At 48.3% G+C, this 18,016-nt stretch overlaps 2 protein-coding genes across 4 annotated transcripts; one reads left to right on the top strand and one right to left on the bottom strand.

The window, feature by feature from the left end:
* Nucleotides 1-10,067, top strand: LOC133155086 (SR-related and CTD-associated factor 4-like). The gene is made up of 18 exons (XM_061280091.1): nt 1-237; nt 1,333-1,416; nt 1,509-1,553; nt 1,624-1,785; nt 1,873-1,990; nt 2,264-2,385; nt 2,461-2,595; nt 2,669-2,739; nt 2,856-2,928; nt 3,041-3,136; nt 3,198-3,277; nt 3,374-3,561; nt 3,636-3,736; nt 3,812-3,925; nt 3,987-4,143; nt 4,216-4,331; nt 9,251-9,392; nt 9,503-10,067. Exons 1-18 carry the CDS (start codon nt 208-210, stop codon nt 9,826-9,828), a joined length of 2,160 nt encoding a protein of 719 aa, XP_061136075.1. The 5' UTR covers nt 1-207; the 3' UTR covers nt 9,829-10,067.
* A 74-nt stretch (nt 10,068-10,141) lies between these two features.
* LOC133155085 (uncharacterized) lies at nt 10,142-17,904 on the bottom strand. Of its 3 annotated transcripts, none has more exons than XR_009714572.1 (3): nt 11,893-17,904; nt 10,790-11,441; nt 10,142-10,311 (listed from the first exon to the last, which is right to left on the bottom strand). XR_009714572.1 is itself a non-coding variant. In XM_061280090.1 (3 exons), the coding sequence occupies exons 2-3, from the start codon at nt 16,987-16,989 to the stop codon at nt 11,400-11,402; spliced, it is 5,139 nt and encodes a 1,712-aa protein (XP_061136074.1). In that variant the 5' UTR covers nt 16,990-17,246; nt 17,725-17,904; the 3' UTR covers nt 10,142-11,399. The 3 variants fall into 3 exon arrangements, 2 of the variants coding, with proteins under 2 accessions (XP_061136074.1, XP_061136073.1); XM_061280090.1 differs by having other exon boundaries at nt 10,142-11,441; nt 11,893-17,246; nt 17,725-17,904; XM_061280089.1 differs by having other exon boundaries at nt 10,142-11,441.
* Nucleotides 17,905-18,016: the final 112 nt, after the last annotated feature.

The following is an 18,016-nucleotide window of genomic DNA, read 5'->3' as shown; positions in this document are numbered from 1 at the left end:
GTATGACGTCACATTGCTCACGTCTATCGAGGCGGTATGCGGCTAAAGCTAAGCTAAACTATGTAATCCTTCAAGAGGCCGATTCTCATCTTACTTTTGCTTAGTTACGTGGTTGTTATTATCGGCGTCGACATACATGGTGACGAGTAGTAAGAATAAAAAAAAGCTCGTCTTCTAATCGGCTTTGTGAAAGGCAAACCAAGAAGGATGGAAGCGGTGAACGCGTTCAACATGGAGGTAAAGTTTGCTCGTGTTCTGGTCCAAAGGGCGACAGTAGCGAACGGCGTAGTGCTCGTCGTGTTTTCAGCTCCAATGTGCTAGATTGAAAATGAAACGCTTCTTCGTTTTGCTTTGTATTCCTTTGAATCGTCGATTGATCTGAATTGTTTGCGCCTGTTGTTGCTCGTATGCTAAGCAAGGCCTTTCGGATTCTGTGCTAAGCTAACGGCTAATTGAGATGCTCGGGTACCTCGCAAAAGCCACATTGTTGTGTGTGTGTCTTTTTTTAAGTGACGCGAACGTAGTAAAATGGCTGTTTTTTTTTTAATCGCGATTTCTTCTGCAGTACAACTGACATTTGACGATGTTTTTTAACTGCCAGCAGCGGTTACCTCCAAACAATATAAGTCTAACCCTAACCCCGTTCAACTCCATTTAGACTATATTAGAAAATAAATCCTATTCCTAATGAGTGTATACGTTTACACGTGCAATTTTGAGATCACATGCAACTAAGCTAGAATTCATCTTAAATTGACATGAATATCCACTGCCAACCTCTGTTAACTGAAATTTTGCGTTGTTCTCCAATTTATGCTTGCGTGCTGTACGTGTGACAACTTGCATTAATCTAAACTGTTTATTCGAATATGTGGTGCAATTCTTTTCTATGTGTGTTATGGCAATGCCAAATGAGTTTGTAAGTGCAGTTTTAACTCACTGTTTTAGTAGTTATTTCTTGGTTTGACATGAAAATAGATTTATTGTGGCCCAATGATTTATCACCTGCCCGGTTTAATAGAGCAATAGTAGTAGGCTAGCGCTTTTAAATTTGGTTCATTTCTATTTTCACCTGTTTTCTAGCTTTGGTCATGTGGCATGGTTTGCAAGCTGAGTGCGATGGCACTGTGATGATGACATTTTCAGTTGACAACAAGTGGCCGCTCCCTGACATTCAATATGAGCTCATCCTAACTCACTTGTGTTTCCAAAAGAGCTGTAACTCTTTACTTTGCACTTCTATTTGAAAATTTGCCATTTGTTGCTCTGCTTTTTGCTGAATTTCATGTGATTTGTGGTAAAGTAACGTTTGTTTTGTGCGCAACCTCTCAGTTGTTCTCCATGCTTGACATGAAGCCTCCCATATCGCGGGCTAAAATGATGTCTGTTACCAAGGCCGCCATCAAAGCCATTAAGGTAAACAGCCCTTGCATTTTAACAAGCCTGAAGCGTGTTTGCGGATTTCATGTTGTTCGTTGTGACCGATGCCAGGTTTTTATTTCCGCTAGCTCTACAAGCATGTCGTCCAGATTGTCGAGAAGTTCATCAAGAGGGTATGTTGCACCGTCGTACGAGTTGGATGAATTTGCGCTTTGTCACTTAAATTTGGTTTCTTTTCATCAGTGTAAACCCGAGCTCAAAGTTCCCGGCTTGTACGTGGTGGACTCTATCGTACGGCAGTCGCGTCACCAGTTTGGTGTGGACAAGGACGTGTTTGGGCCTCGCTTCTCCAAGAACTTCACAGACACCTTCCAGAATCTCTATAGCTGCTCAGAGGATGATAAGGTAGCTGCTCTTTGTGCTTTTGCTGCCATGAGGTACAACAAACACAATGTTGAAAGCTAAACCAACTAACTTTTCTGTCTGTATCAGGACAAAATTGTCCGCGTGTTGAACCTGTGGCAGAAGAATAGCGTGTTTGACATGGACATCATCCAGCCTCTGATGGACATGGCTGAAAATGTCCCGTCACCCTCGCCGTCCCTTGAAAGTAAGAGGAGAAAAGGATATTTCATGTTTTCGTTAAAAATGTAAAGATGATAACTTTGTTTTTTGTTGCAATGTCACAAATTACCACTAGACGGCGCACATGTCAGTTGTGCTTACACTGGGACTTGTACTGCAATATAAATTGCGGGATTAGAATGATTTGCGAGACAAATAATAAAACATTGGGTGACTAATGCCGCCTCCAGAAGTTAGGTTTCCCCATCCCTAGTGTGCATTGAGCATTAAGTGCAGCGTCTTTCGCATGTGTGAACAGTTCCCACGGAGTCACAGCCTCCTCCCACGACAGCGACCCTCAACGTAGCTCCGCCACAAGTGTCCAATTCTGACGCCTTAGCCGCGGTGGCCCAGCTGTTCCAGTCCCCGCACGGTCAGGAGGTGAGTGTTTGCCGTAAACTTTGAGCGCGCCGGCCGCTCTGCGACCGTTGTTCGCCATTGTCCTTTTATCCGCAGCTCCAGAGGATGCTTCACAGCTTGCAGCAGGCGGAAAAGAGCCACGCGGCCAATCATACAAACGGGCCAAATGCTCACCAGGTCAATGTGGCCCAGTCCCAAATGCACCGAGAAGAAAGAGGCACCCTGGCTGAGGTAGTTGCACGCTCGCAACACGTTTCCCCGCTCCCACCTTTTTGGAGCTGAAAATGCGGGTCCGCTTCCTCAGAAACTGCTCGACAGCTTTGACTATGACGACGAGCCCGAGAAGGTGGCAACGAACGACACGACGAGCTCTTTGTGAGTTACCTTTTGGATCCTATCGTAAAATAGCAGCAGCTGATGCCGTTGTGAATGTTAACAAACGCACTTGTTGCATTGAGTGTGTACGTCAATCATGCTGTGTTGAATGGTAGCACCGGACGAGACGACGTCCGTGGTCAGATGCGCAACATGGAGGCCGCTCATCCATTTCCGGGCGGATTGGAGGTAGCCACTCTTTTCTGGGGAAGACTTTGAAAGCATTGCTTCTAAAACAATATAGTTGCGGACCTGTGGAAAAAATTCACTTCTTTGAAATTCGTGTGGTGATTCTTCTCAGTTTGGTGGAGTGGCGGGCGATGCCGAGCGCCAGATGCAACCCACCGGTTACCATTCCAGGAGTGACCAATCGACGCTGATGAACTACCAATCGCAGGTATAGCGCAAAATGGATGGAGCGGCCATTTCGCCGTGTCATTTTGCATGTTGTCTAACAGGCGGACTCGAGGGAGGATCTTTATACACATCGAGAAGGCAGACACGGAGCCTACGGCAGAAGAACAAGATCCGGTTCCAAGTAAGATTTGAACCAAGCCGACGTCCAAGTTGGAGCGGATTGCGCCGGGTTGACCATAACTCATTCCGCCACGACACGCTTCGCTCGTTCCCGTAGATCTCCGAGACGAAGACGCTCGCGCTCGTCGTCACCGCGGTCGAGAAGGTCGAGGCACAGACGCTCCAGATCGCGCTCGAGAGAGAGCCGCCGGCTGCGCTCCCGCTCGCAGGACCGAAACGAGCGAGAGTGCGATAGGGAGCGGCGGCAGAAAGGGCTCCCCGCCATCAAGAGCCAGACGCTCAGCGGTACGTCCCATGGGACTCTAAACCCAGATTTATTTATGTGCGCCGAGCAGCGTTCAATTTGTTTTGTTTCTCAGTGTGCACCACAACACTGTGGGTCGGTCAGCTGGACAAAAAAACCCAGCAGTCGGACGTGGTCTCCCTCCTGGAGGAATTTGGCCAGATCGAGTCGGTCAACGTAAGCGTGCTCCGTCGTCGCCGACTTCTAAAAGAGACGGTCGCATTCTTATTGGCAACCTTTCTTGGTCTACAGATGATCCCTCCGAGAGGTTGCGCCTACATCGTGATGGTGCATCGACTCGACGCCTACACGGCCTTGAACAAGCTCGGTCGCGGCTCATACAGAGTCAATCAGAAGCCCGTGAAGGTGCGGCCATTAACCAGCCATTAACCAGTTCCGTCAGTGATACCTTTGTGCTATTTCATAGATTGCGTGGGCTTTAAACAAAGGCATAAAGGCGCCACACAAAAAGTTCTGGGACGTCGAGCGAGGAGTCACCTACATCCCCTGGGCCAAAGCCAAAGGCGAGGAGCTGGAGAGTTATCGGGAAGGCGGGATGCTGGACCCGGACACGCTCAGCGAAGGCGAGTCCACTCATTTGCCCTTTGTAGCCTAACCGCCCCCACACCAACCTCACGGGGTCTCTCGGTCTTCAGAGTGGAAAAGCCTTCTGGACCTCAGCAATCCGCAGACGGCGGCCGCGAACGGCATGTCGGAAAGCGCGGCGGCGGCGGCGGCAGCGGCAGGCGGGACCGTCCGGGCTCTGATTCAGGTAACGCTAATGTGCAGTCTAAAAGCTGTCCTTTCTCTTCCCGTTTGTTTGTTTGCTGCTTAATGGCCTCTTTTTGGAGGCCCCCTTCATAAGCTCTTGACATGTTGGGGGGGAAAATAAAATGGAGTGGAGCGGATGTGAATCAACTTCATTCTTTTGCACACCAAGCGACAGCATCGAACTTGATTCCGTGTGTCTTCTGGTGCTCGCACAAATGCCATTTTAAGACTGGAAACAAGGAACCGCTCGGTCGGTGCTGATGCATGCTCACGTGCAAGGGAAACGTTTTCAGACTTGTCCCAGACGAGGCAATATCTCCGTAAGCCGGCAAGCTGTCGTGTCAAATTCGGTAGCATCTAACCACACCTGAAGAACATGAGTGTAACCATTCCAAATGTTTCACAGTCTTGACTCGGGACTGCCGCCTTGTTGAAATGTTCATTTACTGCCAGTCTGGCTGGACCCTTCTCTTCATTTTATGCAATGTGTACAGCTTGCGTGATGCCATTTTGTGAACAATTGAATACTCCCATTTATGTCTCCAAATATTTGCCTTTGAGGGTTCCTCATCAAAGAGTGCAAACTGCACCACCACTGAGCAAAAGCTATCGGCTAGAGGTGGGAGGGGGCTTTGCGTCCATCCGTCTATATGCGGAATTTGACAAATGTTGCATCTGCAAACTGTTTTTGCACATGTTTGTTCATGTAAGTTCAAAAGAAAAAATGACTAGCACTCGCCTCCACTGTGCTTGTCCGGGATGGGGAGCGTCTTATTTTAGGAGTGCGAGGCAAACACCCTGGACTGGTATTCCGCCAGGCACATATAGACGGCCACTCGCATTCAGAGCCATGCAAACGGAGCATGCCGCTTTTTGCAACCCCAAGTACCCCGGAGAGAACTGGAAAGGCTGGAGCTGAAACTTGAAAACCAGGTCAGTTAGGAAGACATGCAAAGCAAAGCAGACGGCTACTCCAAGAAATAAAATGGAGACGGACAGGGTGGCGGGTGGGTGGTTTGTATGCTTTAAGCTTTTTTTCTACCAAATTGTTTCTTCAAATATTATATGCACGCAAATTGTCGACATGCAAAGGGATGGGGTTTTCGGTGCCTTGCCCAGCCGGCCGGGATGGAAGAAAATAAAAGTTGTAGTCATGATCAGGTCGGACATACATCGCAGTTGTCACAAAGTTGAGCAACGGACGCGCAGAAGAGGCTGCTGTGTTTGTTGGGGAGGGGGAAAAAAAAATAGCATTTGTTGGCTCTTCTGGAACTTCTCACAAAGGAGGATCACGAGCGCCTTTGCTACTCGTAGGAATCAAGGACTTGCTCCAAGGTTCTACTTGACTATCAACCTTTTCCTTTCCGTCAGAAAATCAGCATTTCATATGTTGATGGCGGGTCTCCAAGCTAGGGTCAGCTTGCCTTTTGTAGTCCGACATGTATTTGTCAGTGGCCCATGCTTCATGCTAACTAAACGTCCTGGTGGTGATATCCACTTTGTGTGGGTCCAATGCCACTGACAGCTACGGCCACTAAACTTTAAAAACATGATTATCAGTTGTTGCCACCGATTTGCTAGCCAACCATGACATCACATTGCTAAAGGCTGAGCCGCACTGTATTTGTTTACGGAGTAACGAATGACTAGAGCACAAGTGAGTCCCAGTATTATGTTCTATGCCTCAGTACTGCGCTGAAAAGACCCCAGAAGTTGTCCCGACCCACCAATCGCAGATAGAGGCAAAGAAACGGAGGCGCTAACATTTCTTGCAACAGACAAATTCCATTAGAATGAATAGAAAGCTCCAAACCCAAAAATTCAATCCAATTACTTGATGGCTTAGTTTTAGCAGGTGGTAACTGGTCAAAGTGGCCTTCTCGATCCAGACCTTTTCTGTATGCCGCTCGGGAGGAAAAAGTTTGGAAGAACGTCAAATAGGTGAGTGTGGAAGCATCTGGCAAATAACTACTGACAGACAAGAGAAAAAGGAGGGTGGCGTTTAATTTTGATCTAAAAACTGGAGGTGAGTTTGTTGTGCAGCTGCAAACAAAAGTACAAAGGAAATACTCTTGAAGCATCGCGGGGGTGCCCATCAAAGAAGGGAAGCTCGGCTCGGCTCGGCCCGGCCCGGCCCGTGGGATTAACAAGGAGCTGCCCCCGATGGGATCGGACCAGTCTGGTAAGAGCCGACACGGCATCAAAGCTGATTGACTTGACGTTCGTTGGCGCGCACTGCTTCCACCAGAGTAGCCGTTTGGGTTCTTTGTCTTTTGCATGCGACTCGGAACACGTCAATCCCCTCAGCCAATTTAGGGGGAACATTTACAAAAAATAGATTGGACATAAAAGATGTATGTCGGAAGCATGCTAATGAAATATGTAAATATTAGCAAAAGGAGTTTATGACATTGTACTTTTTTATTTTTGACCCATAAACATGACTGGATTTCTGAATTGGAACTTTTGACAGAAATGTGGCTTTCAATTTATGTCTAAATCCGAATCTTGTAACAGAATTTGAAAGGATTTTTATTTTTGGCTCCTTGTTCTAACGCTGGACACTAACACATCTGGTATGAGCGGGTTTTAATATTAGGACAGCTGACATTCGTCTATGATATAAAAACGAAAAGTAATGTCCCATTTATTCCCCCCCTTTTTAAAAAAAATAGATTAGTTCAAAAGGACAACTCTTTGCATGCATTTGTGCTGCTTGTTCCAACTTTAAAATAACGTTGAAATTTGCATGGATACATTTGTCCTGGCCAAGTCGCCAGCATCGTTTGCTGTTGCGCGAATGTTGAGGTGGGAGGGAGGCCATATTGAACTTCAGTGGCCTTCTTGCACTCACTTTGACTGACATCACGGTGCCCTGCACAGATGAAGTCAACCTTGTCCGCTCATCAAATCTTCTCAAGTGGTGATGTCAAATAACACATCACCAGGGTTTTGAAGTTATTGAAGTTTTGCACTACTCTCAGTTGTGCTGCTCCGGAACTATGATCATGATTAAAGTAGAGATTATATGAATAAAGTCCAAGGGTGTCAAAACAAATCAATAGCATCTTGGCGAAAGCGTTAAAAAAAAAAAAAGTATTTGTGTCTTGTGCAGGTCTTGCACATGTTACACAGAATAAGCCACTTCTTTACAGGATAAAGCCCTGTAATTATATTTTGTCCCCTGATGTCAGAGGTCTTGTAATATTGACAAATCCAAAAATGCCTACTCTGCGGAAAGCGATGATAACAACCATAGAATTCACTCGTTCTGTCCCGGTTGCTCGATGAAAAATGGCCCCAGCCACAGAAAGCGGCGCCGGCCGGAAGCCTCCGTTGATTTTGCGTGGCTCCGGTCACAGGTGAGCTGCAGCCAATCACATTCCCACCTATGGACAATTTGGAGTCTTCAACAAGCGTGTTTTTGGATCATTCGGCCAAAACTCACCCGAGCGCGCCGGCAGAATGAGGAAAGCTAGTGCCCGGATGGATTCCAACCCGCAACCGTAGAACTGTGACGCGTATGCGCTAAGACGCCAGAATTTCCCCTCCAGGTCCGGGCTATGGCAAAGCGTGATGGATAGGGACAGAGCCCCCTCGAGTAAAAAGAGACCAGTATTTGTAATTGTGTACGGATACCACAAGATGGTGGCAAAGGACATTTTGTTTCAGGAAGCTCCTCAATTCACTTCCAATTGTTTACATGAATCAAACTTGCGAGCTGGGAGTGCTGGCTGAGCTCTGAGCACAAAACAGCCAATAGGTGAGTTTTTTGGACAAATCTGGCGCAACGTGGACCCGAGCGGTGGCGTGCAAAGCGCATGATTATGATTGCTGCTAATAAATAAAAGGGAGAGCGGGTGAGGTGGCTGTGGACGAAAGCGCCATAAAAGGTTTTCATCGCCAGATTTATTGATCACTTTGGCATGCACCTGGCATACTGCCCAGCTGAAGACATTTTCACGGCAGCAGGGGTGTTGTGGTTGCCCCCCCCCCCCCCCCCCCCGGGGTCCATCCGCACCGTTGGCCCCCCCGCTTTGCACGCCACTGCACAAGAAGAAAATAGAATGACTTTGATAACCTCTTTGTAAACAAATTGGCATAATGAAGCGTGGGTACATGAACTCTCCCTCTCTTTCTCTCTCTCTTGCTCACCTTGATTTTATGTGACTAGAAGGTTAACATTTAGGCTTGGGGTCCAGCCAAAGTTTCTTCTTGCAGCTTGCTGTTTTTGCAAGCAACATGTACCGGTTGCACGAGAAAAATACTGAAACCTTTTAGCCTCACTGTGCACAATTTCACACAAGGTCAACTTCATGAAAGGCAGCGTTGATGGCTAAGAGGCAAGTGTGATGAATTGAAAATTGCCAAAGTGCTCAGTTCGCAGCAACACGCGCACAAAAAAAGGTTCCAGTGGACTGAGTTTGGGTCTGCATGTATACGGACCTCTCCAAAGTAGCCCGGAACTCCCCTGAGACAATTTAAATGAATTTATATATTTCTTTATCATTAAACAGTTGTTTTAATTAGTATCTGTAGCTCGCATATTTAATTTGACATTCACCTTAACTGGTGAATTATAAATGAAGTATACATCGATTATCAGCATTTTATCAATTATCTTCTACCTTGGAAAAAAATGAAAGTGCATTTTACTAATGAGATCACACATACACAAACTTTTTAAAATGTCCTCTACGCATGAATTATTCTTCTTTTTACAAATTTACCTCCTTAAGCTAATTCAAAAAATGACAGTGAATTATTTGATGAAAAGAAACTGATGGTAATTTATTCTTTTTACCTCATGTGCAACTGGCATGTACCATCCATTTGTTTTCCAAACAAAAGTTTCCTGGCTCTGCCTGACCAAGTGTTGTCCTCAGCAAAGGCTTCATGTTGCGCTTGTCTGTCTTGCAGGCTCCCGCCGTCCAACAGGGGGCGCCCATGGGAAGCCCGCCGCCATACCTGCCCCTGGGTATGCTGTCCCCAGGGTCCCTGCCCAGCACGGGGGGCCTGATGCTGATCCCGCCAAAGTTAAAGCCTGACGCCATGGCAGCAGGTAGGAGCCTCACGCAGCAGCGGGGGGCCGCAAATAGCCCCCAAGCCAGACGTTGGACACCCGTCATGACTTGTTGACACTCACAATCATCTGATGTCTTTTCCGGGCAGCCGTCAAATCCCCAACGGAGTCGACGCCCAAGGCCGAAGGAGACAAACTCTCGGAGCGTCTGCTGGGCTCCCCCACCGCCATCAACCTGCAGACGCCTCCGCCAATGCGTCCTCCTCACCTGCCGCCATTCCTCTCGCCGCCTGCCATGATGCCCGCAGGACCCGCCTTCCCCCCGGAAAGGTTCCGGATGGCTTTGCCCTTCCCCCCTCGCGGGCCCATGCTCCACCGGCCTCCTTTTCTGCGGCCGGAGGGCACCGTGCCGTCTTTCAGGGGACGGCCGGGCTTCGGAGGCCCGCCGCCCCGCCTGCCCAGGGGGAGCTGGTGATCAAGCAACCTCTCGTTGCCATCTCATCAAAACGAGGACAAAGGCTGTAAATAGTGTACATGCGTGCCACCCTTTGTGATCTTTTTGTATATTTGAAGGAAAAATGAGTCGAGTTGAAGTGCTAAGGCGACAAAGAAAAAGCTTTATTGACAATGCTAACTTCTAGAAAGAGGCAAAAGTGTGTTTTGTTTAATCACCTTTACTTGTTCTTCACGTTTTGATTAAAAAAGATAAAACTACCACGAGCAACCAGTATCATGGGTGTAAAGATGTGGATTAGTGGTTAGGGATGGAGCACTATGGGCGAGTCCGGTTAGAGAATCTTGCATCAACTTTATTCTCAACAGCAGTGAGTGTACAGGTTTCCAGGAGTGTATGTTAGTGGGTTTGAGTGTGTACTTGTATACATGTGTGTATATGTGTGTTTGGATATGTGTGTTCTAAAAGTGTATGTACATGTGTGTGTGCATGTGTGTGTGTGGTCTATACAGAAGGAAAACAAAGGGAAATAATGTAATTAGATTATGACAGTCAAATTACATCATCTAATAAACATATGCATAAACAGCTATGTAGGAAATCTCAACTACAATAGCACAATGCAAGCAATAACAACTGATATACAGGGCCATAAACTTTACTACTGCTACCACCCTTAATGAACATTCAATAAGTGCGTTACTGCCGCTTTAAGACGTGCACTGCTGGCCGACGGCACTCGGTGTCGGTAATAACAACGTATAGTACACAACTGAACTAAACACAGTAATACATTTCTAACGCTATAAGCACACGTTTGACAAACATATGACGCTAGTACGCAGACAACATGGCGGCACCCCGTGCGAAGCCATTAACCACGCGCTTATCCCATACAAGTTATATTCACTCGTACCAGCAACAGGAAGTAAACAAAGATATGTTCGCTCCCCCAAGTGTACAGGCCAGTCTGCTAACTCACCTGGGGTTTCATAAACGCACACAAATGTCACGGGAAAAAGGGGTTTGTGAGTCCGTTTTCCTCCCTAAGCGCGAGACCAGCAAAGGAGCGTGCAGCGTTCTCATAAGTGTCCCGCTTTCTGAGGAGGCGTTCAAGTGCACCTCGGAAAAGTCGGTGTCGGATCAATAGACTTTCGGACAAAGCCGCCCCCAACTGTCCACGTGGCAGTTGAATCAATGGGAGAAAGTCTATTTGGTAGTCCCTTCTTCGTCCTTGTCGTCAACAGCTGGAAGAAGAATGAGTCTGGCGACAGGACGAACATAGATGCGGTCTTTTACCTGGACCGTGGCAGTCCGAATGCGTCCATCTGCTCCTGGATGCGTCAGGGTAATCCGACCAACGGGCCATGATGCGCGGGGGAGTTGAGGATCCACGATCAGGACAACGTCGCCTATGGAGAGTGCCTTACCATCTTTCCTCCACTTACTACGCTCTTGAAGCCCTGGAAGGTAGTGACTGATGAAGGATGCCCAGAAACGATCGGCGATGAATTGGCTGTGCCTCCATCGTCTCCTTCCTAGGTCACTGGGGTCATAGACAGCTTGAGGAAGGGATGAATCATGACGACCCATTAGGAGGAGGTTAGGTGTGACTGGATCAGGATCCGAGGCATCTGATGACAAATAGCCGAGTGGTTTTGCATTTAATATCCCTTCAACTTCCACTAGAGTTGTCATAAGGACAGATTCAGGAACAGTCTGGTCTCTAAGGACAACACGGAGTGCGGACTTGATTGATCTCACTTCCCTCTCCCATGTGCCACCAAAGTGCGGCGCACTAGGAGGATTGAATCGGAAGGATATTTGCTGTTCAGCAAGTTGGTCTTTCAACTCAGGTGCCATGGCAACGACGGCTTCACGCAACTCCCTCTCACCACCGACAAAGTTGGTGCCATTGTCCATGAGAAGCTCAAATGGTCTCCCGCGTCGAGATATGAATCTTCTCAAAGATAACAGGAAAGCGTCCGTGTCCAGGCTCTCCAACAGATCCAGGTGTACTGAGCGAGTTGTCATGCACTTATACACTATACCCCACCTTTTCTCAGTGCGGCAACCGATCCTCACTTGAAAAGGTCCAAAGCAGTCAACTCCTGTTGAATAGAATGGTGGCTTATAGAGTCGTAGTCGAGCTGGTGGGTAATCAGCCATCTTCGGTACATCCGGTTTTGCTCTCCATCGTCGACACTCCAGGCAGGAATATTGATGCTTTCTAATGGCCTCTCGACCACGAATTATCCAAAACCGGCGTCTGAGCTCAGCAAGCACGCGTTCTGGTCCCGGGTGCAGTAGAGAATCATCCGCATTCTTAATGATGAGCTTAGTCACATGATGACTTGGGTCCATGATGACTGGGTGGATGGTATCCAGGTCTAGTCCTTCAGCATGCCTCAATCTACCACCGACTCTCAGTAGCTCTGTGGTTTTGTCGTATTCTGGTGACAGGGACATAAGATGACTGTTTACAGGAAGAGCACGTCCAACTTTGAGGGCTCTCAATTCCTCAGCAAAGCAGTCTTCTTGGGCCTTTTGAAGCATAAGCTTCTCTGCTTGAAGAAAATCTGTTGCTGAACACTTTGCTGTGGTGTTAGTGTTGGCCGCCCCATGAAGGGAGCTAGCGGTTTCCTGAAGTAGCTCTTGCCAAGTGGAGAATTTACTCAGGTCAGGATGTTGTGTGGGCAAGGCGCTGGAGACTGCTCCCACGAAGGCTGACTTCCTTAACTCGGTAGTGTCTGCTTCTGCCTCAGATGAGGGCATGATGGGCCACTCACTCTCCGGCAAAAGGAGGAAATGTGGACCTTTGTTCCAGCGGTGATCCTGCACCATCTCTTTCAAGGTGAGTCCTCGGGTTATGTCATCTGCGGGATTGTGTAGACTACCAACATACCGCCATTGAGATGGACTGGTAAGATTCTGAATTTCTGCTACACGTGTTCCAACAAATACTTTGTAGCGGCAGGATTCTGATTTAATCCAGTGGAGCACTGTTGTGGAGTCAGACCAAAGAGTGATGTGCTCAGGCGTTACTGTGAGCTCAGTCTCGATCACTTTTGCCAGCTGTGCCCCTGTAAGTGCGGCGCTGAGCTCGAGACGCGGGATGGACAGCTGTTTACGCGGCGCTACTCTCGATCTGGCAAACACAAAGGAAACGAAGACTTGTTGTCTGTCATCCGTTATTTGCATGTAAGCTACTGATCCGTAGGCACGCTCTGAAGCATCACAGAAGATGTGAATATGACGGGCTGCATTGACGGTATTTCCACTGGCTGGTGAATAGGGACGAGGTAACTTGAGTTGCTGCAGAGTAGGAATTTCCTGCACCCAACTCAACCATTTTCCGAGAAGTTCAGATGGTTGAATCTTGTCATCCCAGCCAATGTTAGCCTTCCACATGTCCTGGACAAGCACTTTACATCTTGTGGTAAATGGCACAATGTAGCCCAATGGGTCGTAAAGCTTGGCAAGGACGCTGTAGACGTTACGTAGAGTGGCAGCTGGAGGCTCGTTAGAGCGATGCTTATAACTCAACGTGTCGCTCAAACAATCCCAGCACAGTCCAAGTGTGGGTTCTTGAAGGTTGTCACTGGCCTTGGACAGCCATAGCTCACTGCTAGTCGATTGTGCTTCAGGGGGTAGGTGTGCGACAACTTCAGGCACATTACTGGCCCATTGCCTGATCTCAAAACCTCCCTTTCTCAGAAGTGCTCGCAAGTCATCGACCAAAGCCTTGGCATCTTCTGGTTTACTTACACTGTGAAGGCAATTGTCGACATAGAAGGACTGCTCGATCACATGCGTGAGGGGGGAATCTGGTGGTTCGTGGTCTCTGACGTGCTGCTGCAGGGCGAAGACGGCGCAACAGGGGCTACACGTTGTTCCAAATGGTAACACCTCCCATTGGTATATCCGTGGTTCAGACGTTCTTTGCATGTCCCGCCACAGGAAACGTAGGAGAGGTTTGTCTTTTGGCATTAAGCGGATCTGATGGAACATTGACTTGATATCTCCACTGATGGCGACAGCATGACATCGAAACCGCATCAGGACACCAATCATGGTTGGACCAAGCGTCGGTCCCGGGAGGAGTTGGTCATTCAATGAGAGGCCATTGAAGGAGAAGGAACAATTGAAGACAACTCTGTCCTTTCCATTGTGGTGCACCATATGGTGTGGTACATACCACGATTCGGTGACAGTTTCGGCCTCTTCCGTAGAGATCTCTGAAACGTAGCCGGCCTGAAGTAGTTTGTCCATCTCCGCACAGTATGAAGCTGCTCGAGCTGTGTCCTTGGCTATCCGGCGTTCAGTGCAACGTAGGTTGGGCATCACAGCAGCCGGCGAAGCACGAAGTGGGATGGCTGGCTGACGCCTCAACAGTGGAGTTGCATAGCGCTGAGTACCGTCAATAGATACGCGTTCAGAGGCTGTCTGTAGGAGGGTGAGAGCCTGCTGGTCTTGCTTAGAACGGGTTGCAGTCTTCTCACTGATATAGGGAACTGTATCGATATGCCAAAGGCGTTCCACATTCTTGATAAGTTCTGTATATGGTGATTCAGTGGCGATGTGAAAACAGTAAGGCTGGTGAGAAGCAACTGGAATGATGTCTGACGGACCTTGCAGGGACCAACCGAGCCTTGTACAGACTGCCATGGGACTGCCGGATGGGCCTGATCGGACGGGCTGTGTTGGTGAGAGCAGATGGGCCATATCTGAGCCGATGAGGAGTAGAGGTTGTGCTCTGTGAATAGGCGTCAAGGGAAGTCCTTTGAGGTGCTCATAGCGCTTCTGGAGAGCTGCTACTGGGTACGTGTGCTCAGACAAGCTAAGACTATCTGCGGTGAACGCATGTCGAATGCAAAACTTCTGGTTTGGCTTGAAGACAGGGGATACATGAACGCTGACGCAGGAACCTTTCAGCTCCTTCACCTCTTGCTGGACGGTCCTAAGATGTAGCGTCTCTGGGTGCTGTGAAAGTTGTAGTTGTTCTACAGCTTGAGGGAGGATAATCGTTCTCTCTGAACCATCATCAAGCACTGCAAATGTCTCAAGGACGCGATCGCCATGATGTAGAAGCACTTTGACAACTTTCAGTAGCACTCTTTGAGGGCTTCTGGGCTGTTCGATGTAGATAGTGGGTGCTGGATTACTAACCAGCAGCACTGTCTGCGAAGACTCTTGGATGGCGTCATGCAGAACTGTAAGGTGTTTCTCTTTGCATGTCTTACACGGCCGTTTAAGCGTGCAGGCTGTAGCTTTGTGTGCCCGGCCGCACCTCCAGCATCGGTCACCTTCCTGGATCCACTTCTTAATCTCAGCAGGGGACAGTTTCTTGAAGTCGAGACATGAGTTGAGATAGTGCTCCTTATTGTTACAGAATGGGCAATAAGGGCTGAGTTTGAAAGCTTGAGGCTTCGGCTGAGGGGTCTCTTTGGTGGCTGTCTCCCTTGTACAGAGGAAGACTGATGCGGTCTTATCTCTGGGCTTTGAACGAAACTGTTCTCTCTTAGGTGTAGAAGGCCCGGTAGAGTTATAGAGAAGGGTAGCTCGACTGGCCAGACGCTTTGCTTGAGCCTTCATCTGGAGCCATGCGGCAAAGTCAGGCAGGGAGTAGGTGAGCTCTGAACCGGGCTGCAGGATGCCGCGAACGAGGCAATATTCCACAAATCCATCTCTCTGGGATGGAGACAGTTTGCTTAACAGGCGGTCAACATGGGAACCGCACCGGAGCTCGTAACCTACAGGTCCCTCTAGCGTGCGCAGCATACCGACCAGTGACTGGACAGAGAGGGCAAAGGAGTCGAATGCATCAGCATCTCCAAATTTGATGGCTGGGGAGTTGAGTATTGCCCCTAATTCACTTTGGACCAGTTGTCTCGGCTGTCCGTATTTGTCTTGCAGAGCTCCCACTGCTGCTGTGTATGGTGCCGGGTCATACATGTATGATTTGGCCAACTGCAGAGCACTCGGGAGCTTGAGCTGACCCAGGAGCACTTGATATTTATAGTGTTCGCTGAGATGAGTGTGACTGTTCATCAAGTTGTCGAGTGCCATCTTCAAAAGTGCAAAGTCGCTTTCTTTACCACTCTCAAAGAAGGGAAGTGTTGGTTTGGGAATGCCATAGGATGTGGCAATCAAGGTCTCCATACCTGGGTAGGTCCAAGGCGGTGCAGCGGGGACGGGTGTTGCAGTTGGTGTAATGGGTTGAGCAAATGGCATTGTAGGAGGTGGTGGCATCACTGAAGTTGCCAGTGGTGTTGTTGTGAAGCTTGTACTGGTAGCAGAAACACCTGGATATTGAGATGGGGGACTCGTAATTGGTAGCGTTCCAACTGCATGGCTTGTCACCGTAGGGAGGACGGGCGAGGATGATACACGTCCAGGTGGAAATGCAGCTACTGTTGCTGCAATGGGTGGTGCGCTGACAGGAACACTAGCTTGGGCACTTGTGATGAGATTAGCGGGTGGTGCTACTATCTGTCCAGGGACAGTAGCTGGAGGTGGTATTTGAACGGGCGCTGGAGGTGGCGGTTGTACAGGTGGATGCTGGGTGAGAACGAAGGGCACCCGCGGTGGCTGCGATCGCAGGGACGGCTTGGAGAATGTAGCGGGAGCTGATGAAGTGGACAAGGCATCATCGTTCGTCTCTGATAGGTAGGTCTTCACAAGACTGGCAATTTGTACCTCTTTCTCCAGCTTCTTCAAGCGCCTGCGTCTCCCCATCTCTTTAGCTAGTCTCTCTTTAGCCAAATGTGCCTCTTCTTGTAGCCGTTGTCCTTCCCTGGCTTGTGCATCCAATGCTGCAGCCTCCAAGTCAGCCTTTCTTTCCTCTTCTATTTCCTGTTGTAGGTCTGCAAGCTCCAAACCCTTTATCTCCTCTTCTAGTGCAGCTGCTTGTATGTCTGATGTGCTTTGGAGCAGACTGAGACCGTTTGACATCTGAGATGATCGTCGTGAATGTGCAGCTGACCGGTAACTTGTCAAACTCCTTGCTCTGGTTGACAGAACCTGGCCTAGTTGTCCTACAGGTGTAGAGGAGGCTTGGGCTACAGGTTGTTGAGAGGGCAAAAGAGTGACTTCATATGGGTCTAAATGTGCAGGTGGACGAGGATCTCTCTTGGGTCGGGCCGACGACTCCCGCTGCTGGCTATCAGTTGTTGATTCCATAGTGTCGGGGGAACCCTAATCCGGCTCGAAGGACCATGTAAAGATGTGGATTAGTGGTTAGGGATGGAGCACTATGGGCGAGTCCGGTTAGAGAATCTTGCATCAACTTTATTCTCAACAGCAGTGAGTGTACAGGTTTCCAGGAGTGTATGTTAGTGGGTTTGAGTGTGTACTTGTATACATGTGTGTATATGTGTGTTTGGATATGTGTGTTCTAAAAGTGTATGTACATGTGTGTGTGCATGTGTGTGTGTGGTCTATACAGAAGGAAAACAAAGGGAAATAATGTAATTAGATTATGACAGTCAAATTACATCATCTAATAAACAGATGCATAAACAGCTATGTAGGAAATCTCAACTACAATAGCACAATGCAAGCAATAACAACTGATATACAGGGCCATAAACTTTACTACTGCTACCACCCTTAATGAACATTCAATAAGTGCGTTACTGCCGCTTTAAGACGTGCACTGCTGGCCGACGGCACTCGGTGTCGGTAATAACAACGTATAGTACACAACTGAACTAAACACAGTAATACATTTCTAACGCTATAAGCACACGTTTGACAAACATATGACGCTAGTACGCAGACAACATGGCGGCACCCCGTGCGAAGCCATTAACCACGCGCTTATCCCATACAAGTTATATTCACTCGTACCAGCAACAGGAAGTAAACAAAGATATGTTCGCTCCCCCAAGTGTACAGGCCAGTCTGCTAACTCACCTGGGGTTTCATAAACGCACACAAATGTCACGGGAAAAAGGGGTTTGTGAGTCCGTTTTCCTCCCTAAGCGCGAGACCAGCAAAGGAGCGTGCAGCGTTCTCATAAGTGTCCCGCTTTCTGAGGAGGCGTTCAAGTGCACCTCGGAAAAGTCGGTGTCGGATCAATAGACTTTCGGACAATGGGTTATCACTTTGTGACGAGAATTAAAAAACAAAAGCTACAGTATATTTAACCTCCTAGGTTTCATTTTCACATTTTGACATCATGTCGGTCTGAGAATCGTGCTCAAAA

This window comes from Syngnathus typhle, linkage group LG6, assembly GCF_033458585.1.
Source record: "Syngnathus typhle isolate RoL2023-S1 ecotype Sweden linkage group LG6, RoL_Styp_1.0, whole genome shotgun sequence".
In the NCBI taxonomy this organism is placed as follows: domain Eukaryota; kingdom Metazoa; phylum Chordata; class Actinopteri; order Syngnathiformes; family Syngnathidae; genus Syngnathus; species Syngnathus typhle.
This window is presented reverse-complemented; position numbering and strand designations above follow the sequence as displayed.